This window comes from Carettochelys insculpta, chromosome 10 (assembly GCF_033958435.1).
Source record: "Carettochelys insculpta isolate YL-2023 chromosome 10, ASM3395843v1, whole genome shotgun sequence".
In the NCBI taxonomy this organism is placed as follows: Eukaryota; Metazoa; Chordata; order Testudines; family Carettochelyidae; genus Carettochelys; species Carettochelys insculpta.
In genome coordinates, this window is record NC_134146.1 from 18199099 (window position 1) to 18225927 (window position 26829).

General features: G+C 41.7%; 1 protein-coding gene across 2 annotated transcripts in view; it reads right to left on the minus strand.

Annotated features, from left to right (window-relative positions):
* The window catches only part of DOCK10 (dedicator of cytokinesis 10), a 245706-nt gene that overhangs the window by 164368 nt on the left and 54509 nt on the right, over window positions 1-26829 (minus strand). For both annotated transcript variants that reach the window (XM_075003810.1, XM_075003811.1), the window contains exon 2: window positions 165-284. In XM_075003810.1, the coding sequence (XP_074859911.1) occupies window positions 165-284 (120 nt within the window). The remainder of the gene's footprint in view (window positions 1-164; window positions 285-26829) is intronic.

Genomic DNA, 26829 nt, shown 5'->3' on the forward strand with positions numbered 1-26829 from the left:
TCTTGGAGAGTGCAGGGTGTGCACTCATGAGAAAGAAGGGAGTAAAAAGTGACTCTAAAATAAAAGCTACTTGGGCCAGCTAGAAGCCCCTTCTGCAACATTTGACTTTCCCGACACACCTAGAGATTAGAAACTGTAAATAAAACACATTTCATTGTACTTACTGAAAAGTCATCATCAGGGAACAATATGAGCTCTTTAAGAGGGTCATCCCCAATATTTCTTTCAATCTCTGCAATGACAGTTTCATAATCCAAAGGCTCCAAAAGTTTAGGCTTCTCCTGCTGTGGAATAGGAAAGCACAGTATCATCTCTTGACTCATACTCTCCCTGCATTCATAAACTGCACTGGGTCTCATTTGCAATACTCTTTGGACATTAAACTATTAATGAGTTTTGTTATGTTTGGATACAGCACGCAGCTACTGAACTGAGACTATCCACATCTGTACAGTATATGTGAGCCAGCCAGGCCACTCATAATGTTCATTTTCATCCTGATTATTCCGATAACCGATATGCCCTGGAGTTAACAGCACTGTGAAGACGTCATCACAACACCCTATGGCAGGGGTGAGCAACCTTTTTACGTCAGGCCCCGATTTTCATCCATGGAATTAGCAGCCCCCTTGCCCCGCAACCTGTCTAATGTAATGCGAACCGATGGAAATTTCAGTTATGTTTGTATGGAAAAATAAAACTCTTTCTGCATGTGTAAGAAAATATGCAGAATGTAAAAACTTTATGAATTGGTGTATAAATATGAATACACCTACATAGAAACAGTAACAGATTTCAACATTTCTAACGAGATGGATGAGCCTAACACTCAGTAACTGATCATGCTGTGCTCCCCTCTTACGAAATTCCATGCCACTCCAAAGGGCCCCACCCACATTTTGCACACCCCAGCTCTACAGTATGAGAATCTACTAATTATACTCAGAAATATATAATCCATTTGAACTGAATATAGACAACATTGTTTCCAGCTGCAGAATGAATGACCTACTTTAATTTCTATTGTTTCCATTCGTTGAACGCTGATTCACTCTTTTGCTCTCCTGTGCTTTGCCACTTAAATGCTGGTCACTTACTAGCAGTAAAAGTACTGCACTGTTTTACTTGGCAATGATCTAGTTCCTCTGTCAGGATAAGTTATTTGGCATGCAGCCCCACAGTTTCTCCAGTCAGGAACTGGGTTATTCCCTTGTAAACCACTATAATAGTGCAATTATCACTCAACTGTGGAGTTAGTGCAGAAAAATTCTCAGTGGAAACAGCCAGAGAAGTGAATTCGTAGTGTCCCCATATACTGCACAAAACAGAGATGGAAGAGCCCACATATGGTTCAAGCGTACTTTCAAAAATAAAAAGCTCATGTGTTAGATAGAATGCAAGAGATTTATATCAAGAGTCTTTTCATAAGAATGAAAGAGACTAAGAGAAAAGAAATTATGAGAGGAAGAGATACTAAAGAGGAGTGAGAGAAAAGGATCTAGTAGAAGACAGCCCCACAGAAGCATGTAGTCTGCTCAGAGAACTTCATGCAACCCAGTGGTTGCCATTAAACAGTAACCATTTACCCACAGTTATCATACTATGCTATCTGATATACTGCAGTTTTGCTTTGTCTTCAGACAAGTATGTAACCATGGAGTGTCATAAATGAACCCATCAGACAGGTTTCTTCAACACAGTATTCATCACTTTGTATCTATGGATCTCCCTGTGTTCGTTGAACCTGCTTCATAGATTTACCAGTCACAGAAATTCCTCTTCGGGTCCCAGTTACTGCTACCACACCACCATTTGTTAAACTGGATTCTTCACCAGCTTCCAGAAATAGCCCTGGAAACTAAATAACAATAGTACACTGTACCAAAGGCACTACAACACTAGGATCTATGTGTACTGTAGAAGAGAACCAAATTGTTGAATGGATGATTGTGGAAACTCAACTTTATAAATAGCTGAATTCTCACTTCTTTGTTTCCGTTTGAGTATTGTCTATGTAGTGCCCATTGGCTTTGAAAGGAAAGATCGTTCTGAAGTAACAGCACATAGCACCCACCAGCCAAGGGCAGCACCTGCTGAGGATAAGAAGTCAAGACTCTAGAGCCTTGTAAAGAATATCACCTTGGCAACGCTAAACAACACTTCTGCTAAAATCCTCTCTCTCTCAGCATTTGATGTGGCCCAAGAAAAGGGGTCCATGAATGTTGCTGGGAGTGGGTCCATAAGGCATTATAAGGAAACAATACAGGACTTTATCTACTTTGGCATGGGGGATATGGAAATGTTGACCTTTCTTTGAGATGGTAGGGCCACCTACCACCTATGAGAAATCTGAATGCACGAAGTCTACAGCTACAAAACTTAAAGGCTCCTACACCACAACCAAATTATGTTAAATTCTCTCTTTGATGGATTAACACAGGGCTAAAAACATTGATAGAGAAATTTCCTGACTGAGATGAAAGGACATTTGCAACCTGCTTTACAGAAAAGGGAAACTCTCTTCCACTCGCCTAGGCAAAGGCTCTTTTAAAACAGAGGGAGTCTAGGTTAAAATTAGTTATAGGCTCAAAATGTTTTATTACTAAATATAGACATCATGGAAGGACTAGAGGATGAAATGTTACATTTAGGTGAAATATTTGACAAGAGGATGGGACTCCATGATCAACCTACTCATTTTTCTTTGGACTTTGGTGTAGGCAGAAACTTGTCCCTGGAGAGTACCACAGCATGACACAACCCTCTCACACCCACCCCATTAAAAAAAGCTCTAAAACCCCAGTGAATTTAGCTGCCTAGGGCCACGTCTACACGTGCATGCTACTTCGAAGTAGCAGCGCCAACTTCGAAATAGCGCCCGTCACGGCTACACGTGTTGGGCACTATTTCGAAGTTGAAATAGACGTTAGGCGGCGAGACGTCGAAGTCGCTAACCCCATGAGGGGATGGGAATAGCACCCTACGTCAAAGTTGAATGTCGAAGTAGGGCACGTGTAGACGATCCGCGTCCCGCACCATCGAAATAGCGGGGTCCGCCATGGCAGCCATCAGCTGAGGGGTTGAGAGACGTTCTCTCTCCAGCCCCTGCGGGGCTCTATGGTCACCGTGTGCAGCAGCCCGTAGCCCAGGGCTTCTGGCTGCTGCTGTGGCAGCTGGGGATCCATGCTGCACGCACAGGGTCTGCAACCAGTTGTCGGCTCTGTGGATCTTGTGTTGTTTAGTGCAACTGTGTCTGGGAGGGGCCCTTTAAGGGAGCGGCTTGCTGTTGAGTCCGCCCTGTGACCCTGTCTGCAGCTGTTCCTGGCACCCTTATTTCGATGTGTGCTACTTTGGTGTGTAGACGTTCCCTCACAGCACCTATTTCGATGTGGTGCTGCCCAACGTCGAAGTTGAACATCGACGTTGCCAGCCCTGAAGGACGTGTAGATGTTATTCATCGAAATAGCTTAATAAGCTATTTTGATGTAGCGTGCACGTGTAGACGTAGCCTAGGTGTGATGTTTGTCTGAATACATCAATCACTCGCATGGTAGGAAGTTACTGGACAGAGAATTAGCTGGCAGAGGTAGTACAGCTGCACAGGCAGAAAAAGTCATGAAAGCAATTGATTGCTCTTCCAAGCAAGTTCATATGGAAGAGGAACCTCACTGGGTCATATGTTAAATGAGCCGGGGCAGAAATGGTACTGAGGTGATCACTGGTAACTGCTGACTTTCTAACGCATCCCTATAAGGGCTGGCTCTGAATCTGCATTCTCACCTCCTCTCTGTCACACCAATCCTCCAAAGGCTTTTTTGTTTGATCCCTTCCCACCACCTTTCCTTATTTTCCCCTTTTAGCTCTTCTCTCCAGGCAAAATAAAAAGCGCAACTTTTCTCTTAGATGGTCCCAAGTCCTGTTCTGTAAGGTTGTGATGCATCCATTGACTTCAGTGAGCCATACCATCTATCAGGCCCTACATCTCTTCTGATCCCATAGCTTCTTGCACCCAAACATCAACAACTGATTGTGTGTTGATCACCTCATGTCATCAGCCACATCAGTACAACTGGGTCCCACTGCTGTCACACTACTGAAAGCTGTCTGAGAGTTCTCCTTAAGCTAGGATAGTTCACCTGGACATCAGTATTACCAGCCCCACATTTTCGACAATCACGTCAACCTCTCCAAAATTAAGATGGACTTAACAACTGAGATTTTTAAATTTGTCCTTTTTACTTCATTTGATTTTATGCCTTTAGGGTTCACTTTTCTCTGCAATTACCAGGACTAGAAACTTTTTAAAAAGTCTCACACAAAAACATGACACCAGGAGCTGGAGCTTTAAGAAAATATTAAGTATTGGGACACTATGATAGTATCATGAAAGTTGGACACACTAGTGCTTCACCACAAGTCTAGTGTGCAAAGTGATCTTCTAAGTTACAGTTCATGACACTGGGGGCAAATTTTCCACTATTCAAATCACTAGGAAAGAGTCATTATAGAGCTGGAGGACTACACATAAATTCTATGTTGCAGATTTTTGGTACAAAGTTTTCAAGTTTTGTCATATAACCTTCTGTCCCCTCTTTAAAATGGGCTTAATGCATACCAAATGTAAAGAAGAAATATGGTGACTGGAAAAGGAGAGCCAAAGTAAAAGTGCCATCTGCATTATGATGGAGAAATGTCTCAGGGACATAATATTTTGTGATTTTGCTAACATGCAGACCAATCTTTCTTCAGAATGGTGATACTAGTGTGACAGGACTAATCCTACAACTATCTCAAGACCCTGATGCCCCTAAATCCATTAAAATGATTGAGACTTTGTTTTTGTTTTTGAAGTAGGGCTACGTGACAACTTTTAGCCCCCTTAGGTTTGCCACACATTGATATGAGATGCTCAGTTCCAGTCTTCCAGTGTCTGGACGTGTCATATAATAACAACGTGCAGATCAGGAAAATATGTGCCAAATCATAGCCTTCAGAGCAATAACCTGAAGAATGGCTCAGACATATTTGGATTTTGACTCACAGAGCTTCTTATAGATCAAACTAGGAGTTGAGTAAAGTTTGCCAAAATCACAGAAATGAATAGTCCATAGGCTTTCCTACACTATAAACACAGAGACGAGTAGGGTAATTCCACAGGTGACAGGGCATTCCCACAAAACTCAGTGTGCTTTGTGGTATTTCCCAGTTCTCTACTGAACTAGAGAGCACTCTGTCTCCTGCGGAGCTACAATGCATCTGGAAATTCCTGTGTGGCTGGAAATAGATGTTGATGTCCTTTAAAAGTAAAGTCTTAAATTTACAGAGATTACACAGCAGGACTACTACGCAGTGTGAGGAGAGGAATGTAGATGTCATATTGGCCCCTCTTTGCTCACAGAAATTGAAAAGTGTTCTGACTAGAAGATTCTATCATGATAGGATCCTGGAGAACCATCACTCAGCATTACAACTTGCCTTCTCTTTGCTATGACAAATTTTAGGGCCTTTGATGCTACAAAGATGGGTGGCATAGGAAATCCTAATGAAGAAGGAGAGATATTTCAGCAGTTCTTTTTTAACAGAGAGTAATATTTGGTAGAGGATCTTTAAGTGAAAGCAGTAGAGCTCTTCAGATGACGTTTCAGGGAACAAGATCTAATTCATTCACATACTTTGATGTGAGTGCAGCAGCATGACTTTGCAAATTACAAGTACATTAAACTCTTTCATATCTGGCAGCCCTGGGACTGGAAGGATGCTAGATATTCAAATATTCTGGATAATAGAGAGGTATATCTAGCAATGTATAACACTAAAAGAAGACAAAATTAGATCTTAAAAAACAAACAAAATTTACACTGAGTACTTTATAACAGTAGTATTGTACACTGTAAACTTATGCTGTATCTACTGTACTTATTAGTATTTACTTTCACTATACTGTACTTATGGCAAATGTAACAAAAATTTACTTATGGTTAAACTGCTGGTTATTTGAGAGTTCTGGATAATAGAATGCCAGACATGAAAGCGTTTACTGCATAACTGTTCCATAATTTCATTATGTAGAATCACCAGACAATAGCATGATATAACATCACATGGCATCATGCCATGTTCTCTTCACCATATGGCATGGCATCCCACCATAGTACCATAGTTTAGCATGACTGAGACAATGAAAATACAGTTGTCCTTCATTCAACTTTTTATAAAGGATTGAGTCTGCGTGCTGTCGGTTCAGACATCAGTAACAGAGAATTGAATGTTAGTGATTTGCTTTTTCCTCTTGACCTTTTTTAAATTTTCATAATGACTTTCTTTTCCCCAGTATTTCAAACTCTAATGTTAGCAGGGAGGGGAAAAACAAAAACCCCAGAGAACTACATGAATTATTATTTTATTCCAGAGCTCTCTGATGAATGCAGTTAGACTCAACAATGTCAAGGGCTGTTTTCAATTATTGCTAGCAGAGTATTCAGTGCAGTACTTCAATATTTATGTTGATGTCTTCCCAATGATACGCACTGCAATAAGCAGAGACAAATCTTATCTTCTTTCCTTAACAAGAAATTACACTAAAAGTGTGTAAAAGATATAGCACAATATTTTGAGGACCACAGACTAGCATATGCTATTTATAACTGCAAAGAAAGACTATTAAAATATCAGATGATGCACAAGGATCTATCATCTTCAACGCACTGGTTTATTCCTGCCTTTTACTCTACTTTTTTTTGAGATACTTATGTACATCAAAATTTCCTGATGAGAAGATCAAGTGTGTAATAAGCTCATAAACTTCTCTATGGATCCCTCCCCCTTGAAATACTAATGCCTCTGTATTCACATGATTGTTAACGCTGTGTAAAGTAAGTAATAACTCTACCCTCTACATCAGTTTTTCTCAACTAGCGGTATGTGTGCACCTGGAGATACACAAAGGTGTTCCAGAGGACATATCAACTCATCTAGATATTTATGTAGTTTAGAACAAGGTACTTAAAAACATGAGCAAAGACAGTACACAGTAAAATCTCATACCCTGTCTTGTTTTTTACTATTCTGTATACTGTACACTGAAAAGTAAGTTTTGGTTGAACGTTTTTCATCTGGCACTCTCTCATCTGACAACATCTGTAATCAGGCACAATTTTAGTTAGCTGGACAACCACTTAGCATGGGTGTGGCCAAGCTCTCCTGCGGTCCCGTAAAGTTTGTTTACAGCCACCAGTCCTGGCTCTCAGTGTTCTGTGCTGTTATTTAGCCCTAATTTACCCCCTAAATATCTTCTAAGAGCCCAGTGAGCAGTGGAAGTGTTGGTAATGCTGCTGGACAATACTGACCTCCTGTGGTGTGGCAAATTCTCTCATTCAGCTCCAGTCAGGTCCGAGGGTGCTGGACAAGAGAGGTTCAACCTGTACAACATGTATATTCCAAATTGTGGCAGACCACAGGCAGAATGCTGCCAGGGCTGGGTGAAAGGCAAATATACTGGGAGCCAGGTCAGTGCCTTTTTGTTCCCCACCCAGCTCATAAGTGTGGCCCAGAAGCCAGGGCTGGCAACTGGGGCTCATTAAGAATCAGCCTGCAGTAAAAAGGCTATAAAAGGTTCCTCCCCCACACCTCTGCTGGCCCCATCCCAGGCAGAAGTGGGAGTCAGGAAAAGAAAGTGGACCAGGAAGAGAGGATAGAGGGCTGAGGTTTGGAACAGAAAAGCAGCACAGCCAGGTACAAGGGGAAGGTGCTAGAGAGAAGCGGCGGGAGAAGTGGCCCAGAAAAAGGCCACTGTGTTTGCGGAACGGAGAAAGCCTCAACAGCCGCCTCTCATCTAGGGTCCCTGGTCAGAGTAGTGGGTGGGCCTGGGCTCCCCGCACCCTTCTCCTGGAGAGCTGCCATAGCAGAAGGATGGGGCATCAGAACCTTCTGAAGAGGTCGTGCCCCCCTCTCACCTGGTGACTTGCCTATAATGAGCATGGCTTGGTAAACAGGGACCCGTGCCTCTGGAAAGACTCAAGGCAGTGGAAGGGCCACCATGAGTCTCTGAGGCACACAATAAAATCCGCCAAGGCGCACAGAACCTTTAAGGGACCGACAAGGGACTTGTCACACAATTGATTTATTTTATCATTACATGGCAAAAATAAGAAAGTAAGCAATCTTTCAGTAATAATGTCCTGTGACACTTTTGTATTTGAGTAGTTTTTAAGGGAGTTGTTACTTGGGAGGGGGATATGCAAGACAAATCAAACTCCTGAAGGGAATACAGGAGTCTGGAAAGGTTCAGAGACATGCTCTGTATAGTGAATAGTTACAATTTGGCAAAGCTTAGCACTGATGCATTTTGTATTTGTGATGGGAAGCCCTGGCTGCTTTAGTTAGTGGCATATCTTTAGATGAAGAGAACTGACTGCTCAAGTTTTCTGGCCATGGGCAGACAGAATCCTGTTAGGATGTTATTGTTATTATTGTGTTTCTCCCCAGCACTGCTGAGAGAGAGACATATAGCAGTGCAGGGGTGATTTGCACATTATCCACCAAAAGATTGTCTCTCCTGAATTTAACTTGTCTGTTTCTTTTGGAAATGGACCAATTAGACAATCTTGCTGCCACGAGTCTACCACTGGGATTGGATTTTTATAGTGCTTTTTATATTCTGTACCTCATAGCAGAAGTGAATTATATTAGCTGTGCTGGAATGACTGTGTCAATGTAAGAGAGGCACTCACCAGCACCCTACTTAGTATAATAATAACTTACAAGAGCACCTTTTACTGAAAATGTGTGGCTGAGCACAATGGAGTCTCCTATATTATTTCTGAAGCGTGTGCACCTGAGCCAATACCAACAACAGAAAATCTCTATTTAATTTCACACCTGCAAGCTAGCCCATGACATTTCCACCAGTGACGGATGGTTGCATCAGCACAGAGCAAAATCCCACATCTCACAATGAGCTCTAAACCAATAATCGTTTCTTCCAGATGGAACCGTGTTACTTTCCAAGCAACAGAGACCCAAAATAGCCACATAATTGATTTTACAGAAGTAGATATAGTACATAGTTGATTATGACTTGCCTAAGGCTACAGGAACAGTATGTGTTGACTCTGGTACTGATTTCAGAACTGTGGGACAAAATGAATGGCAAACCATCTTCTTCAAGAACCTTTTCTTTGACTGCTAGAAATGACATCAGTGAAACTCCTAGTTTCTGGAGAATACATTCAGGCAATGTCCTAATCCTGAAACCCAAACTGAATCCGAACTTCTGGTACTAACCAGTTATAATAAAAAATAATAGAATCATAGAATTGTAGAATTCTAGGGCTTGAAAGGACCTCAGGAGGTCATCTAGTTCATCCCCCAGCCTAAAGAAGGATCAACCCCAACTAAATCATCCCAGCCACAACTATGTCAAGCCAGGACTTAAAACCCTCTAGGGCTGGAGATTCTACCACCTCTCTCGGTAACACATTCCAGTGCTTCAGCCCCCTCCTGGTGAAATAGTTTTTCCTAATATCTAACCTACACTGCCTTCCTCCCTGCATAACTTCAGACAATTGCTCCTTGTTCTGTCATCTGTCACCACTGTGAACAGTCTCTCTTCATCCTCTTTAGAGCCCTCTTTCAAGAAGTCGAAGGCTGCTGTGAAATTGCTCCTCACCCTTCTCTTCCGCATACTAAATAAGCCCAAATACCTCAGCCTGTTCTCATAGGTCATGTGCTCCAGCCCTTTAATTATTTTCATTGCCCTCCACTGAACCTACTCCAATGCATCCTCATCCTTTCTATACTTTGAGGCCCAAAACTGAATGCAATACTCCAGATGTGGCCGCACCAGTGCCTAGTAGAGGGGACTAACTTCTCTAGATCTGCTGGAAATACTTCTCCTAATGCATCCCAATATGCCGTTAGCCTTCTTGGCTACAAGGGCACACTGTTAACTCATATCCATCCTCTCATCCACTATAATCCCCAGGTCTTTTTCTGCTGCACTGTTACTTAGCCAGTCGGTCCCCATCCTGTAACTAACAGTACTTGGAAGTCTTCCATCCCAAGTGCAGGACTCTGCACTTCCCCTTGTTGAACCTCATCAGATTTATTTTGACCCAATCCTCCAATTTGTGTAGGTTATTTTGGACCTTATCCCTACCCACCAACATATCTACCTGACCCCCTAGCTTAGTGTCATCTGCAAATTTGCATAAGCATTTTATGTAATTTTAACTGTTATATTATTATTCTCGTAGATGCTATTTAGTGTATCCAAAAACTGTAGAGCTACATTCTCTTTTAGAGGTTTCATGCAGGAATGGCAGAAAGTGACAAGAGACAAATATGCAGAAGGTAGCGTGTTCAAGCCGGTAGAACCTGGAATCTGCTCAGGATTCCAGAGCAGACCCTGCCTCATCATGAAAAGTGCCAGGAGATTTTTGAATGACCAACAGAGCCAGTACCTTAATTTTACATCCCATCCAAAACATAGTGTTTATAAACTGCTCATCCTAACACCATGCTAAAATGGTGAAACAATCCTGACTTGCAGTGAAAAGGGTCATTTTCAGAAATACCACTCATACGAGCACTACTTCTTCTTTGTCTCCCACCCAAGCAGTGACCAGGACCAGTCCTTCTTGTAAGAGCTAACTGAACCCCTTGCCCTAAGTGCTACGGTGGAGCCTACACACTGGATTATTTATTTATTTATGTATTTATTTAGTAATCATGTACTATGTCTAACACAAAGTTCTGGGCTTCTGACCCTTGGGAGTACTGGGGCTCAGGGCTTTACACTGGACAGGAGGGGGAGGTCTGGAACTCATGGCTTCTACCCCACGAATCTGTTCCAGGTTTCAGCCTGGGGCGAAGGCACTAGTTCTCCTGGATTTAGCTATGGTGGGTGTGGGATGGGGAAAGCCAGTTTCAGCCCAGTACATCCTCTGTAACTAAAGTCTCAAGCCCAGAGCTCCCACCAAGATCTAATGATCTACTGTGCCTACCTGGAAATCCAGCCCTGGCTACCGTTGCTTTTGCATCTCAAGAAGTGGGAAAGAATACCAGCTTCCATAAAGGTTATTAAGAGGCCAGGGAGGGAAGAGGTCATTTATACATTGGACGATACCATGTTCCCTCTTCATTCTTTATATACTGGGTCTAACCGTCCTTCTGTTCATTCAGCTTGGAACACAGCCATTTAATGCAGATATCTATCATTACATATTGTGGACCTTGTTCAGAACATGGTAGACAAGTTGAATTCTAGAGAGTGATAGGAAATCTAAACAAAATCTTTGTAGAGTGTTAAAGAATGCAGAATACATCTATCCCTCAATTTATGAACTTCTGATTTATGAATTTTTGCTACAACAAACCATGCAAATTTATACCTATTTCTCAATTTACAAACACTATTTTTGCTACAATGAAGAACCAAACTTCATCCAAGCACCCACAGTACAGCCAGTGCTCCGCTTTCAGCTCCATTTTCAAGTTACAAATTTTCACCTGACAAACAGTTTTCATTGACTAAGTTATGTTCATAAATAGAGGAATAGGTGTAAAAATCTGCCTTCTTTAGGACTTTGGCCTGCATCCTCAACTCAGGCAAAATTGCTACCCAAGTCAATGGAAGATCTGACTGAGCTAATGAAAAGGGATTGTGAAAATGGAACTTTGGAAGAGCCAGATTGTAACTACTCCTTGCTGTAATTACTGTACTTCTGTGGATCAAAACCAATGCTTCTCTGCTGTATTGATGGAAGCTGACTTAATGAACTGCAGAGCAACAGATATTTGCAATGGAACTATATCTTGACAAGCATACAAATGACTAGTTCAGGCCATTTTGATTTGAAAGATGTGGTCTTCTGCTGCTTTCAGGGATTTCTGTGACACATAAAGCCACAGCTTATAGTTAGACAGTGAAATCCTACTTTGGTCCTTAAAATTACAGGCATACCTAAATGCCTTCCTGCTTTCCTGCATCAAGGAAATAGATACACATATCTTTATATATATATCATGTGGCTACCACTTGGCATATCTACAATATCCAAATCCTATCTGTAATTTACGCTAATGTCTACAATTAGGTAGAATTACAGATCAGGTTTGGAAGAATATTCACGAGACTAAGAAAATTAAGTTTTTGTCCCTCATGACATAGTAGGTGCAAATTTAGCTGTAAACACTTTCGGGGAAAGGACAAATAAATCTCATACAATAAACCAAGTGCTGGAAGTGTCACTGCCACACAAGTAACACCATGATCCCCGAAGTTTTTAATTTAACTCACTTAAAATGAAGAATAAAAAAATCTGCAATTTGAAATGCTGCTAACTTTCCTTGGCTACAAACAGCTGCTCCATTTGTTCTCCCTTTATGTGACACTAATCAGAAAGGAATATAACAACACTGGCAAAATGTTAATTCCAACCTCAGACCAATTATGCAGGGATGGCAGAATCCCAGGATGAAATTCACTTCACCCTCCTAGAGTCTGAACACTTGGTGAGTATGTAGGGGATAAGTGGCTTTAGGAGAGGGACACCAAAACTTTGGCCTGGGCCAGGGCATTGAGTTAAAGAACTGCCTCATAGTAGATCCATAGCATGCTGTGGAGGGAAGCGTATCTCTGCTTTCCCAGGGGGACTCTGCACTGGCCCTAATTAAGCTATTGTGTAGAGGTTGTTTGACCACACGCTGGTGAGATTCACACTTATCTGGATCTTCTGTTTCAGACAGGGAGCTAAAGAGGCAGTGCTCCACTGGGCCTAGGAGCAAGCTGGAGAGCTAAATTCCATCAGCTGTTTCCGCACAAAGCTCATTTAAACACGCATTTTGGAAGCAGTATATATTCATAATACATGGAGGATTTACACTGATGATATCTGCAAAAGCTTAAGAAAGGCTGTCTCGGAACAATAACTTTGCTGAGTTACAAGTAGGCAGGCCCAACTAAAACCACTGCAAGTATTTGAAGCAGTGGGATTACATAAGTGAGGTGACAACTGACCAGCACATTTCTCTTATTTGCATTCGACTAGACACACAAGATAAGTACGACACAGCCGCTACATGGATTTAAAGCAGTAGGCTCCCACTTTAACAACGAGAAGTCCTGTGGCACCTTACAGACAAACAGATATTTTGGAGCATAAACTTTCATGGACAAAGACCCGCTTCCCCAACTTCTCATTGTTTTTGCGCATACAGACTAACATGGCTACCCCTCTGATACTTGCTCCCACTTCAGTTTATTTTAAATATTAAGGGTGGAATTTTACCACCAGGTACCAGGGTGTCATGCAACCAAGGAATGGGAGTCAGTTCCCTTATCGAAATCCCAACTTCTGATTTAGCATCACCTTGCAGCATCCCACAGCATGGAAAATTGAGGGTACAGCAGAAGGAGATCTCAGCATGCAAAGAACTTAAGACCTGTCTCACCCCACAGGCTGGCTGGTTCTACCTGTCCCTCTTGAGACTGTGAACAGGTTCATGCCAGAAGCTGGCCTTTTGATGTGCACAAGTTGCTACTATGTTAACTAACACATATGACCCCTTCCTATTTTATTGTATTATTTTACGAAGCTCTGGCAACTACACCACCAACAGAGCAAGGCAGGAAGAGCGATCTGCCCTAGCAAGACTAGCTGTGGGCCTACGAATGCCAAATGGCTCCCTTCCTCCACTGGAATTGGCCAATGGGAGTTTGTTCCTCTCTTCTCGTCCCAAGCTCCATCCATGGATATTTCTCACCCTTGTTTTGCAGAGGAAGAAAAGGGAGCAAGAGTTCTGGTGCAGGAGAACATGACTTACTCCACCAGCTCAATTTAGCACAGGTACACCACTAAAACAGGAAGTGGTATGTGCAGTACAAGTTGTAATACATAGCATTTTGGCATGTCTATGAATGTAAGAGACACTGCCACCCAAAATATTCAAACATCAAGACAGAGGCCTCAAAAATCATGAGAATTTTTAATGGATTTTTTTTATCTTTGACACTTAGCGTACACTAGTGTCACCTTTTCTACTTTCATAAGGTCGGTTAGGCTGTGTCTACAGGACAGCTTAACCTTGAAACAAGCTACGCAATTCGTGCTTACACAAATTGTGTAGCTTATTTTGAGGTGATTTCAAAATAGGTAATTTCATCATGTCACGCTATTTTGAGGCAGGAGAAGTACAGGGATGCTGGAATAGCATGCCTGTTATCTCGAAAACTGTTTCAAGACATCAAGAAAACTGGCACGTTTCTTAGCTGGAGGCAGCTACTTTGGGATACCGCCATAATATCCTGAAATAGTGCTTGCCGTGTAGACATAGCCTTACGCCGCATACAAAGTAGCTATATCTCAATAAATAATTGTTTTTCTACATTCTATCAAAGATTCATTTGTAGAAGTGATGACTGTTTATACAAATACAGCCCAGATGGATACACTGAGTTTCTGCCCTCATGCTGATGTCCATGTGAAGCACCTCCACTGAAATTAATAGTTACATCAGCATAAACTAGACCACAAGGCCAACTAAAATGAACTCATCCAAAATCTACAGACATTCTAAATCTTTCACAGACGATTAAAGTATTTACAAAACAGTTCACTGCAGATATTAGACCTCACCCTTTACAGCAAACACTGAACCTGACCCTGTATGCTGCCAAGCGCTGCGAGGTGCTGAGCTCACTGTTTTCAGGGTGAGTGAAGGGTACTCAACAGCTTGGAACCATCACCTCCTGACACGTTGAGAGCATCTGCAGCTATTCTGGAAAGAGCAGCTACTGACTGACAGCAAAAATGCTCTTGGCACAATAATCTGTGCGCTCCTCTTATGAAACAGTGGGTGGAAAGACAGGCTACAAACAACAGAAGTCAATCTGAGGGAACCCATATCTTGCTACTCGCCTAGGGAGCTAAACAAAGTATTAAGAAATACACAGGAAGAATAATAGGTCACAGAGGTTCCATCTCAGTGTAACCTGAAGTTAAAAAGAATGTAAGTCAGAGCAAATGACAGAGTTGGTTATATCTGTTGAAATGTGTGTCTTAAATGAACACAGAAAATATAGTGGTCAATCACCTCAAGGATAATGCAGTAAGAATGTCTCATTGAAACAGATGCAAAGTAGTGCTTCCGGGTAGCCCTTGATTGCTCTGAGTTCCATTTAGAATGGCTAGATGCCCAATTTCAAGGATACTGTTTAACCATTTCTTAGGAATTACAATTTATATTTTTAAGGACCAGATCTTCGGTTGATGCACATCAATACGGCACCACTGACATCAAAAGAAGGAGGCCAGTTTACGCTAGCTAAGGATCTGGCTCCAAGTGAGAACAAGTACAGGTTGAACCTCTCTAGGGCAGCAGTCGCTGATCCAGCAACATCTGTAATCAAGCATAATTTTAGTTAGCTGAACAACTGCTCATCATGGGTGCGGCCATAAAGCTTGTTTACAGGCCCCAGGACTGGCTCTCAGTGTTCTGTGCTGTTATTTAGTTCTAATTTACCCCTAATATCTACTAAGAGCCCAGTAAGCCGTGGACGTGTTTGTAATGCTGCTAGACAATATTGACTTCCCATGGTCTGGCAAATTTTCTTGTTTGGCATGGGTCAGGTCCCGGGTGCACCGGATTAGAGAGATCCAACCTGTATTCACAAATGTAAGTACAGCAATTTAAAAAATAATGAATTTCACTATTTGTATTACACTGTATCACTACCACGCTTGTGATGCTATTTGCCTTTAGGCCTGACATTATACTACTGGTCATTATTCACTTACATTAGGATTTCAGGATGAAGATAAAAGTCCTCTTAGCACAGGATCGTATGTGATAAATCATGCCACAAAATCCTGAAACCATCAAAGTCTCATAGACTCATATGGAAGCAAGATCAGGCCCCCATTATAAAAGAGGAAGGTACTATGAAGCTTAAATTTTGGGATCTTTGAGAAACACAGACTGACTATAAAAGGCTAACAAAAGATATGAAGTTTTAGATTTACCTTTATGAACAAAACAAGAGAAAGTAATTACCATTAGCAAAGGCTAAAAGGAATAGTGCATTACAAATGTTTCAGTTTACCCATATTTCCACCTTCCCCCACCCCAAGTTTATTTCCTGTGCCACAAAGATAGAGCTGTCATTTTTAAGTCTTTAAGAGACTTTGCTTTTCAGGCACATTCGACACGATCCTCTACACTAAGTTTTGCCACTAAGAGGAGGAGAGTGATAGGGCTAGAATTTCAAAGGACCTCAGCCTACAGAAGAACTCAGCAGCACTCAGTAGCCCCTGTTGTGATCCTCCAAAAACTTGGCCATTTATTTTAGGTACCTAAATGGGACCTGAGATCGTCTGAAAATTTGGCCACATTTCTGAAGTCTGACCCATGCTGCCTTCCATTGCCTGACAAAGAGCAAGAACAACCACAACTACCTTTTAATATTGTCTTTAATTTTATCCTAACAGCTGATTTAGTTGCATGGTCTATCTTCTACGGGGCAAACTAAGCAATACCTCAGCAAGCAAAAACAAAACACTTATCTCAGGAAACTGTGACTTAAGTCTCAAGTCAATCTGTATGACCAAATTTTAATGACTTTCTTTTTTTGGAGGGGGGGTTCTTTTGAAGTAGGTGAGTTAAAATAAACTCACTTTCAAGTGTATTGGCTTTTAATTAATTTGCTTACTATAACTGGAAAAGGAGTCTCCACTAAAACAAGAAAAAAAAAACCCCATGATATAACATATAAATGCAGGGCTTCCACAAATTTTCATAATATCCATGCAAGTAAAAAGGGCCTATTACTTCTAAAACTAATGCTGTAAGGATCTCAAAGCACTTTACAAAGGTCAGAAAGGCTTGACAGTTGGGGAAATTTACACATAGAGAGAGTAAATGACTTGCACAATGTCCTGTAACAAATTAATGGAGGGGCCAGTAGTAAATCTCAATGGAGCAGGATCTCTACCCATGCCTTTTGATTCAGAGTGCATGCATTTGTCCAGAACACTGTGGGGGAAAAAAAATTGTTGTTGTTGTTGTTTTTTGGTTTTTTCCCCATCTCAGAAACACAATACAGGCACAAAATGTAGAGAGCCAGATTGTACTACCCTTACGCTCAAAGAGCAGTGTTTTACAAGAAGCACCACTGGCTTCAGTGGGTTACAAAGTATAATGCTGCATGACTAAGGGTGTCAGCACTTGGTTTCTACATGTTCTTCACCTGTCTCACAGGTTTTGTAATACACACTGAGCTCTCAAGGCTTTCATTTCATTCTATCTTCCCTTGACTTTTTTTTGAATGGAGACACTCAGGACCAAATCCCATGCCTCTTGCTGCCCATGAGTACCCTGCCGATGGGGATCTGCCCTGCAGTTTTTAACCAGACTTGAAAAGCAGTAGAGAAAAGAAAAGATAAACAAATATACATACGCAACTTAATCTGTGAATTTCCCCTTGATTTACTCGCCTAACAGTTCTTCTCTTCCTCCACAGTTCACTGTGCTCCCTTTTGAAAACTTTCCCTCGAAAGCTCATTGTTTCAGAAGGCATCAAGCAGCAAACAAATCGCTCTTTAAAAACAGTGCTCCTTTAACCTCTTTGCTTCAGCTGCTTCAGCAAACCGAATGAAGACTGTTCAAGGGGGAAGTGTGTCTAAAACTTAACACATGCTGTATCCACAGTAACTGAACAGAAAGGAAAAGAAAACCAGCAATAACTCATTGCTTCCTGTGAGTAATAGTCTACTATTGGTAAAACAGTATCTCATTAAGCCATAAATAAAAGCTTAGCACCTTGTCATTACAGCAGATTGAAATAGGCAGTTGTAGAGAAATTATTACAGCTAAATGTCTATCTTTGCCTCCAATAAAATATTTACATCCTTCACCCAGATCCCTCCCTGCCAAATTCTTCACTGATGGAAAGCCAAAATAACTGAGATCAGAACTGACACTGGAGGCGGGGGTGGGATGTGGGGAGAGGGGGCAGGGGCGCACAGTTTAAAGGATCTGGTTCAGGGCAGGGTGTATAAACCCTGGCAGAAATATTGGTGTGGGGGAGGCACATGACCCAGTGTGTTCCCACAATCACTACACATTTCCTCTCACTGAGCTCTGCTGGCAAGGACACAGCTGTTGTTACATATGCATTTGCAAGCTGAAGAAATTTATTATCAAGGCAAGAATCTTTTTTGCAATCTACCATGGCTCCCATTTAGGTCATGATTTGCAGACATTAGATGTCAAATAGACTCCACTTTTGTATCTGAGTAACAGTTCCCCTTTCTCAAAGTTATGAGATACTAGTAAGAGGAAGGAAAGACCTGTGTTACATCTGTAGACATTTTTGTTATACAGTCATTCAAATTATGTTTTTCACATGTAAAATATACCACAAGAAATCTCTGTGTTGGTATTTTCTCCATACTGATGTAATAAAACTCTGAATAAAAGTATATTTGTCCACAGAGAATGTAGTCTAAAGAAACTATTAAAGAGGAAATATTGCTCTGAAAACATGATTTAAAAAAAAATCCTTCTCTTCCGCATTACAGACTTCTCCGAACACTTTGTACATCCTCCCTTCTGTGCTGGGATGTTGAAGTGTACTCTTTTAAGTGTTCAACAGTTTTAATTCTGCTGCCCTTCAAAAGGGAGTTTGTCCATTTGGTGCCATCTGAATTACTCTACATTTCCATCCCTCTAACCAAGCAGACTTTGGCCATCTCTCTCTGATTATACAGAGTCACATACAGGAAGGCTAAAAATTGCCTTTCTGTAACATGCAGGCAGCATTGCTATAAAAGCATTATTAATCAAAGGCACTGGTAACTACAGAAAGTATTACCAATGCACACAGTCCCATGATCTCCCCAAGTCACATCAGGTGCACTCGCTACATTGTACAGCCAGCTACTCAGAAGCTACCTCAGGCTGCGTCTATACTCTCACTCTCCTGTTGGAGGTGGCATTGTAATGAGGCAATTTGAAACAGGCTAATGAGGCACTAACGTACACATTCAGCACCTCATTAGCATAATGGCGGCCACCTGAATTTCGAAGTGCAGACTTTGAATTGCACATTGACGGTGAAGATGGGGGCAGTTTTGAAATAAGCACCCCACTTCAACATTCCGTTACTCCCACAGAACTAGAACAGAATGTGGCAAAAGTAACCGAATGTCAAAGTGGGTCACTTATTTCAAAGCCGCCCCCATCTTCACTGTCAATCTGCAATTCGAAGTCTGCACTTTGAAATTCGCTTAGCTGCCATTATGCTAAGGAGGCACTAAATATGCACATTAGTGCCTCATTACCTTGCTCCACGTTGCCTCATTACCATGCAACTTCTGACAGGAGAGTGAGAATGTAGAAGCAACCTAAGTCAATTCACTTGCAGCCCCCTTCATGCCCATTACTGATACAAAACAGGTTTAGAGCCCACAGAGCTGTCGATAGGAAGATCAGTCCCAGAGTACAAAGATCCTCCTGCGATGTACAGCCAGTACAGCAGCTCCTAGACATCTGTGTTCCTGCTACCAGGTAGGCGATGTACTGGGAATGGGGCCAGGTCTTAGGGCTTCTTACCTTCTGGCAAGCCCAGGCTACTGTACTAGCTTCTTCAAGGCAATGGCAACAAAATAATTTAGGGCAGCTATTCAGACATTCTAAATTAAGCTGGGGCATTAGACCAGTATATAGGTGTCACAGGACTGGGAGGACACAAAGGCCAGTTTTCCACCACCGGATCCTGCTTGGTCATAGCTGAGGAAATGTGTCATACTATATATTCAAATTATGGATTCTCCTAATGTGCTATTCTTTTTCAAAAGAAATTGATCTGTTTGATGCAAGACTATTGACAGTTTTTCTTAGTTCTCCCTATGACTAGTCTATGTCTGTCTGTTCATTCTCTCTTCCTAAGTTGTGGGTGCAACAGCTAGATACACATCCATCTCTCAAAAACCAGCTGAAATAACATTCCTGTGGTGTGTTGCAGTCACCATGCAGGGCATAGTCTTCGGCCTGCAACTGGGTCCTCTTGGTGCCATCTTCCTTCCCATTCCCTACTAACCCTTTTCAACTCCCAAATGTCTTTATTCATCTTTCAAAACCTCTACACTATTCCATATTTTAGTAGTAATGTATGTGCAGTCTTCCCATACTAAGTGTGAGAGCTCTTGTTTTCTGATAGCCATTTGGAAGTATGAACTCCCACAGCACAGCCTTATAAACCAGTTATGTCAGCTCCAACAGCCCACTTGTTTTTATCTATGATACTTCACAACTTACAATACAGTGAAACCTGAACAACAGATTGCTGTTAATAGGCACCTTCCTGTCTGCAGAGACCACTCACCCCATGTCTTCCAAAGCACACTGAGCACAATGTTACTTTTTTTCTTTATTTGAAGACCATCTCTATTAAGCTACTGAATTTTGCTGATCTCGCCAATGATTGCTTAAGACAGTTTTCATCTAAGCAAAGCAGTGAAAGTCTTCACTGTCTGGAAGTAAGAGGTGGAAAAGACAGAAGAAATCCTTTGCCAATACATGTAGACATTTCCAGTGGCTAACAATACAGAACCATAACATTAACAAAGCTGGAATTCTTCCTTTTTTCCTCTCAAACCACCACTCTACTCTAGCTGATTCCTGACAGCCTCTCATATGACACAGTGAATGGAACTGCCAAGACGAAATGCCTGTGCCAGATGTTAAATTTTATGCTGGAAACATCAACCCAGCTGCGTTAAAGTAATGCAGATACTGATTCCCCTCAGAGACTCTTTAAAATATCAACCACTTTCTCTAAGAATTTAGTGTGTAAAAGGGCCATAAAACATTTCCTTGCCTCAGATCTTTTTCACTAATACCTGACTGATGGAAAATGGGTTGATTATTACTGATGAGTGAACTTGAGAAGGGACAGAAGTGTCAGACCGAAATGTGGCATCTAGTCACTGCCTCAGCTTGGGATGAGCGTAGCACTGTGCCTTCTTCCCCCACAAAAATGGCTACAGTGTGACAGATACTTGTGCTGCCTTGAACACTCAGTCACACCTTCAAGGTAACAGCAACTGCGTCTCGACTCACCTCACTCCCCTGTGGTTCACTCCAGGAATGCCCAGTCAGGACTCAGGCCTCCAGACATCAGCAGTCTGTGGGCAGGGCTCCTTGCCACACTCCTTTCTGACCATGGAGTTTTAATGCTGCATTGCTCCCTGCCTTATCCAGCAAACCCTCGATTTAACAGACTAATGGGGGAAGGCGTGTCTGTTAATGCTGAAAGTCTGTTATAACCAAATGGTTATATGATGATGCACTGACCTTCCCAACCCATCACTCACCCCGACCTCTGTCCTTCCCTTCCCTTCCCCGCTCCTGCCCCATTCTTCCCCTCGCACTTCCATCTCCCTCTCCCAATTACCAGGACAGGAGATGAATGCTGGCCTGGATCCTTCCACCACCTGCAGCTCTCAGAGCTGTGGCTCTTCCAGCCCCCAGCTGCGAGCTGCCCACATGAAGGTAGAGTGTGGGCAACCCCAACCTGCCAGTGGGCAAGAGCCTCCAACACCATGGCTGCTGTTCAGCATCATCGCAGGCAGTGGCAGTGGGCACCGACATGCTCCACGCACACAGAGCTGGGAGAGGAGAGCTCCTGTGCCCTGCTGCAGGTACCCCCCGCACCTGGCTCCTCTGGCCCGGTGGGCCCAGCTGCTGTGGTGGTCCTTCCAGCCCCGGTGGCGCAGCCACTCAGGCAGCTCCTCCAGTCCCGGTGGAGACACTGGTGAGTCTTTGGCATGTATTTGGGAGGGAGTGGAGAGGCTGGCAGATAGCATCTGTTATTTCTGAAGTCCATTACATTGGGTTCCATTAAACTGAGGGTCTTTTGTACTGTGATTTCTGCAGGAAATAAGTCTGTTTGACTGCCAGTGCTTTTGAATTGTTTCTTCTCTGAGGACAATGAACAGCATATTGCTAACAAATTACCATGCAGCTCCTTCTAAGCAAGCACATTTATTCTTAAGGTAAAAGTATTTCAGACCAAACATATTAAAAAAAAACAAAGTCTATACAGGCATGCTAAAAGTCTGCCAGAGGGCACCCATCAATCTTATTGGGCCTAACTGGCCACTTGCTTTTAAATCCTTCCACAATGGCTGGGGGACTCTTGGACAGAAGGGCCTGTCCACTTGCTGGATCAGATAGAAGGGCTTGTGTCAGTCACTTCAAGATCACCTTTTTATCTCCAGTCTTTGTCTTCTAGTCTTTGGGGAACCCAGCTTGAACCAGTATATACAAATCTCTCCAGGGGTTGACACCACTATAGAGCTGTTTCAGTGACTTGCCTTCATCACCTTCCACTGTTTTAGTTGCTGAAGGGGCTGTCGCATTGCCACCCACTGAGTAGAACATAATCATACACAATCCTTTCATATATTTAATGCCTCAAAAGATAGTGAAGAGGGTTACAGTATCAGTCAAAAACAAAGAGAAGTCCTGTGGCACCTTATAGACTAACAGATACATTGAAGCACAAGCTTTCATGGGCAAAGATTCCAATATGTCTGTTAGTTTATAAGGTGTCACAGGACTTCTCATTGTTTCTGTGGATACAGACTAACATGGCTACCTGTCTGATACTTGTTACTATGCAATATCAGTCACTCACCCACCTTCCCTCCCCACCCCCTCCGCACACCCATTCAAAGGTCTTTCAGAGTCTGGTCCTCAGTTTGGCTCAGTAAAGCATTCCAAAGTCAAGATGCAAATTTGAACTTTAGCTACATCTCTGATGTCTCTATTCTGAAACTGGAGCTCTAATAAGAAACCGAAGTCTCTCTCCTGCTCCTCCAGATTCTGGTCATGCAGGAGATCCTGCAAAGGCAGCATTTCTCAGTGGACATTGTCACTTCTGCTTTCTGAAGTTAAATGAACTTCTATGGAGTTCAAGTTAAATAACTGAGCCAATTTTAGGCTCAAGTTATTTGTGAGTCTATTTACACCAATTTTTCTATTCCCACTGAGAATCAGTGTTGAGGGTCCCAGTAATACGTATTATAATTTCTGGTAGCACCCCTAGCAGGCTTTGCGTGCTACACACACAGTGGAAGATACTATCTTTGTGCTGAGAAGCCCACAGTCTGAATAATGTGAAATCAACAAAAAACATGTAGGTGGTGGTGGCGGCACAACAAATAAGCAATTATGTTAACATGTATGTATAATTAGGACTGGTAGGCTGGTGTCTGCAACTAAAAAATCTTTCTTTTACATTTTTGCTGGTGGACAAAGCATTGCTGTTTTGAGCAGGTATTCTCTGTACCTGTAACAGAGCATATCACTGAGAACAACAAGAAGTCTTGTGGCACTTTCTAGACAAACAGATACCTTATAGACTAACTAATATCTGTTTGTCTAGAAGGTGCCACAAGACTTCTTGTTGTTCTCGAAGCTACAGACTAACATGGATACCTCTCAGATACAGAGCATATCACTGGAGACCAATACTACAGGTTGAACCTCTCTAATCCAGAACTCTTTCATCTGGCAACATCCATAATCCGGCATGATTTTAGTTAGCCAGACAACCACTTACGTACATGGCCAAGTTTTCCGCAGCCCCATAATGTTTGTTTATAGCCACCAGTCCTGACTCTCAGTGTTCTGTGCTGTTAGTTAGCTCTAAATTACCCATAAATGCCTTCTAAGAGCACAGTAAGCAGTGGAAGTGTTGGTAAGGTGCTAGAAAATATTGACCTGCCATGGTCCGTCAAATTCTCTCATGTGGCACTGGTCAGTTCCCTAGGGTGCCAGACGAGAGATGTTCAACCTGTACTGTAAAAATAAATTTTTTCTGGCAGCTACTATAACATATATCCTTTTTATGCCCCAGTCTTTACAATGTCAATCAGCAGGTTCCTAGCAACTGTCAAAGAAATTATGGCTCTTCAGAGTCTATGGATAGTCACAGTTCTTGGTCATTACATCAGCGCTGACAGTCAAGTAATTTGCCTTCGGCATTTAGCTTATAACACACAATGTTTCAAACACAGCAATAAATTAAATTAATGTCTCCATATAACTGCCACAATCATTCAGTCGTTCAACTTCATTAGTTTCTTTCAATTGAAAGAATGATAATAGCCTCCTCTCAAACCTGTCCTCTGGAACAGATTTACTCTGTGGGATCCTGTTAAGCAGATGTTGCAAAGTGCATCTGTCTTGTTTCTATACTTTTGGAAACTGAATTGAACTATTTTGGGCTTTCAACTGATAAAAGCAGGTTGCGCCATACAACTCTTCATTGGGTTCAAGGCTATCCCTACTATTTCTTCTTCTTTCACCTTTATGCAAATGGACTTAAACTTGCAGAGGCTTTTTTTTTTTAATCAACATTACTATTTTAGGTCTTCACACAACACCCACTGAAGCCAATGGAAGATTTCTTTTGACTTTGGCCAGGCCTTCAATTGCCGAGACAGTAGCTACCTGACAGCCCTGTAAGGTGCTCCTTTCCTCCTGGACTGAGCATTCCTTCCTCTGCAACCTTTCAAGTTTCTGTCAGTGGTGGTATGAATGACTGATCTTCAAATTATTATTATCTTAAATGTCTATTAAATTGGCTAAATTGATATGGATAAATCTCACGAACTGCTTTAAAAATCAAAACCATGAAGTGCAACGTTAATACTATTCTATTTATGGGCATCACCAAGTAGCCAAATGATGTTACTAAGCCACAGTATTGCCCCATCTATTTCTTTTTTTAAAGACTAGATTACCACAAGAGGTTCTGCCGCTTCCGTGAGCCTTGCCCGATAAGTGAGAGCTGTTGAAACTGGCTGCCACACTTGAGTACCAGAGAATATTGAAGTATTCAGTGAAATGATGAAACATAGTAACATAGTTACATCAGTGTTTGACAGGTTTCTGTTCTGATGACTGAGGTGAACATTTTCAGGCAACATCAATGTTTATAACAAACTTTGCATTAATGTGATTGTTTCTTTTTTCTTGAAATGCCTACATGTTCTCTCAGCTTTGTGGTCAAATGGTATTTGATCTGTTTTTTCTTCAATTAAATACTAATTTGTTTAAAAAAAACCCACCTCTTTCTTTCATTGTTTCCATTCAAATCTTCATCTGATAAAATCTGTTTTTCCCAAAATCTGTAAATTACTTCATATTGTCATTGACTTCAGTGTGAATTCCTAATATTCACTGATGCATACATGTGTAGCTGTATGCAGAAATGAACCATAAATGTGGGTTCCCCATCCTTTGTTTCATTAATGTTTCGATGGTGATGCAAAAGAAGTATAAATATCAGTGACAAAGTGGAGATGACTGACTAACATGGAGACTGAACATTGTTGTTTGTAGGTCTTCTCATGCATACATCAGACGTGAGGTATTTGTGAGATATGTGAAAGGCTTCACTGCCATCATATGTGCAGCAATGTTGTATGGATAGAAAAGTTCATTCTTTCACATTAATCTAAATGAGCTTACTTAAAATCTTCCCTTTCACAGGATCTTCCATCAAAGAAACAATCTATTGGAACAGAACTGATAACTACCACTAGAAATAACTAATAACACTTAGCTAAGTAAGCTCTTAAAATCAGTGACTAAATCAAATGGAAAATCTTTTCTGTTCCCTCTTCTATTGCTATCCTGAGTATTGTATGTCCTGATGTTAATGGCTATCAAGTGGCACGGTAAAAAACAACAATAAAAAACATCTACAATAAAACAACACTACTTGAATTATAAAGATATAGAAGCCTGGCTCAAGGGACACAGACCACAGCTTCTGAAAAATCAAGACAACACTAAAATGATCATAACATTCCTGCCTGAGCCACAAAAATAAAGATATAAATAGCAAAGGATTAAAGTCATTTCAAATGTCTAACTCCTTCAGAGGAAATAGAAGCAGCCACAAGCTCACTTCCCATCACACACAGCATGTGTGCACAAACTGAGGAGCCAATTAAAAAAAATACAAAAGATGGATCCTGTGGGGGGGATGACAGGAAGACATGAGAGGCTGACACTTTTGTCAGGCTATTATGGTCATTCCTCTAGCAATCTTCTGCAAGATGCTCCGTGTTGCACACTCTGACTTTCCCATCTTTACGGGCCAAGAATTGGCTGGTGCAAGGGAGTCACAAGAGCTGAAGGCTGTGCTAATATTTTTCAGCAATGGCAAAATGATAATCTTGATGATAGTGCCATTATATCAGATAGTCTATAGGTTGTGTTAGCAGATAAGCTACATAAATATGTACTGCTACTGCTGTTTATGTTCATTATATTTACATCCAATTTTCAATTCAAATGCACTTCATTACCGTTCATCTGATCCTGAGTGCTGCAAGACTGCAACATTGCTAAAAGTAGGTCACACAACTGGACTGACAGACTCACATCCCATATAATTTGTCACCCCTTCAGAGGCCTGTCAGAAAAACAACTAGGAAATTACTTATTGTCAGTCAGTCATACACCATCCACAGATTCTATGGTCTAAATGCCAAAAAATACAGATGGAAAGTATGATATCAAAAGTCATATCAATCTTTCTATGCCAAATACCACTGTTACCTGACTTTTCTGGATGTTAAACATGTTAACAGCTCATTAGTGGTTTCTGAATGCACCAAAAGGAATATTGCGCTTGTTCAGAAGTCCTTAGGCAGGGAAAGCAAATATCAGGACAAGAAGCAGCTACCACAATTTCAATTGCACAGTGCTTTCTATCCTAATCCTTTGTCTTCAGCAGCGAATGTTCCT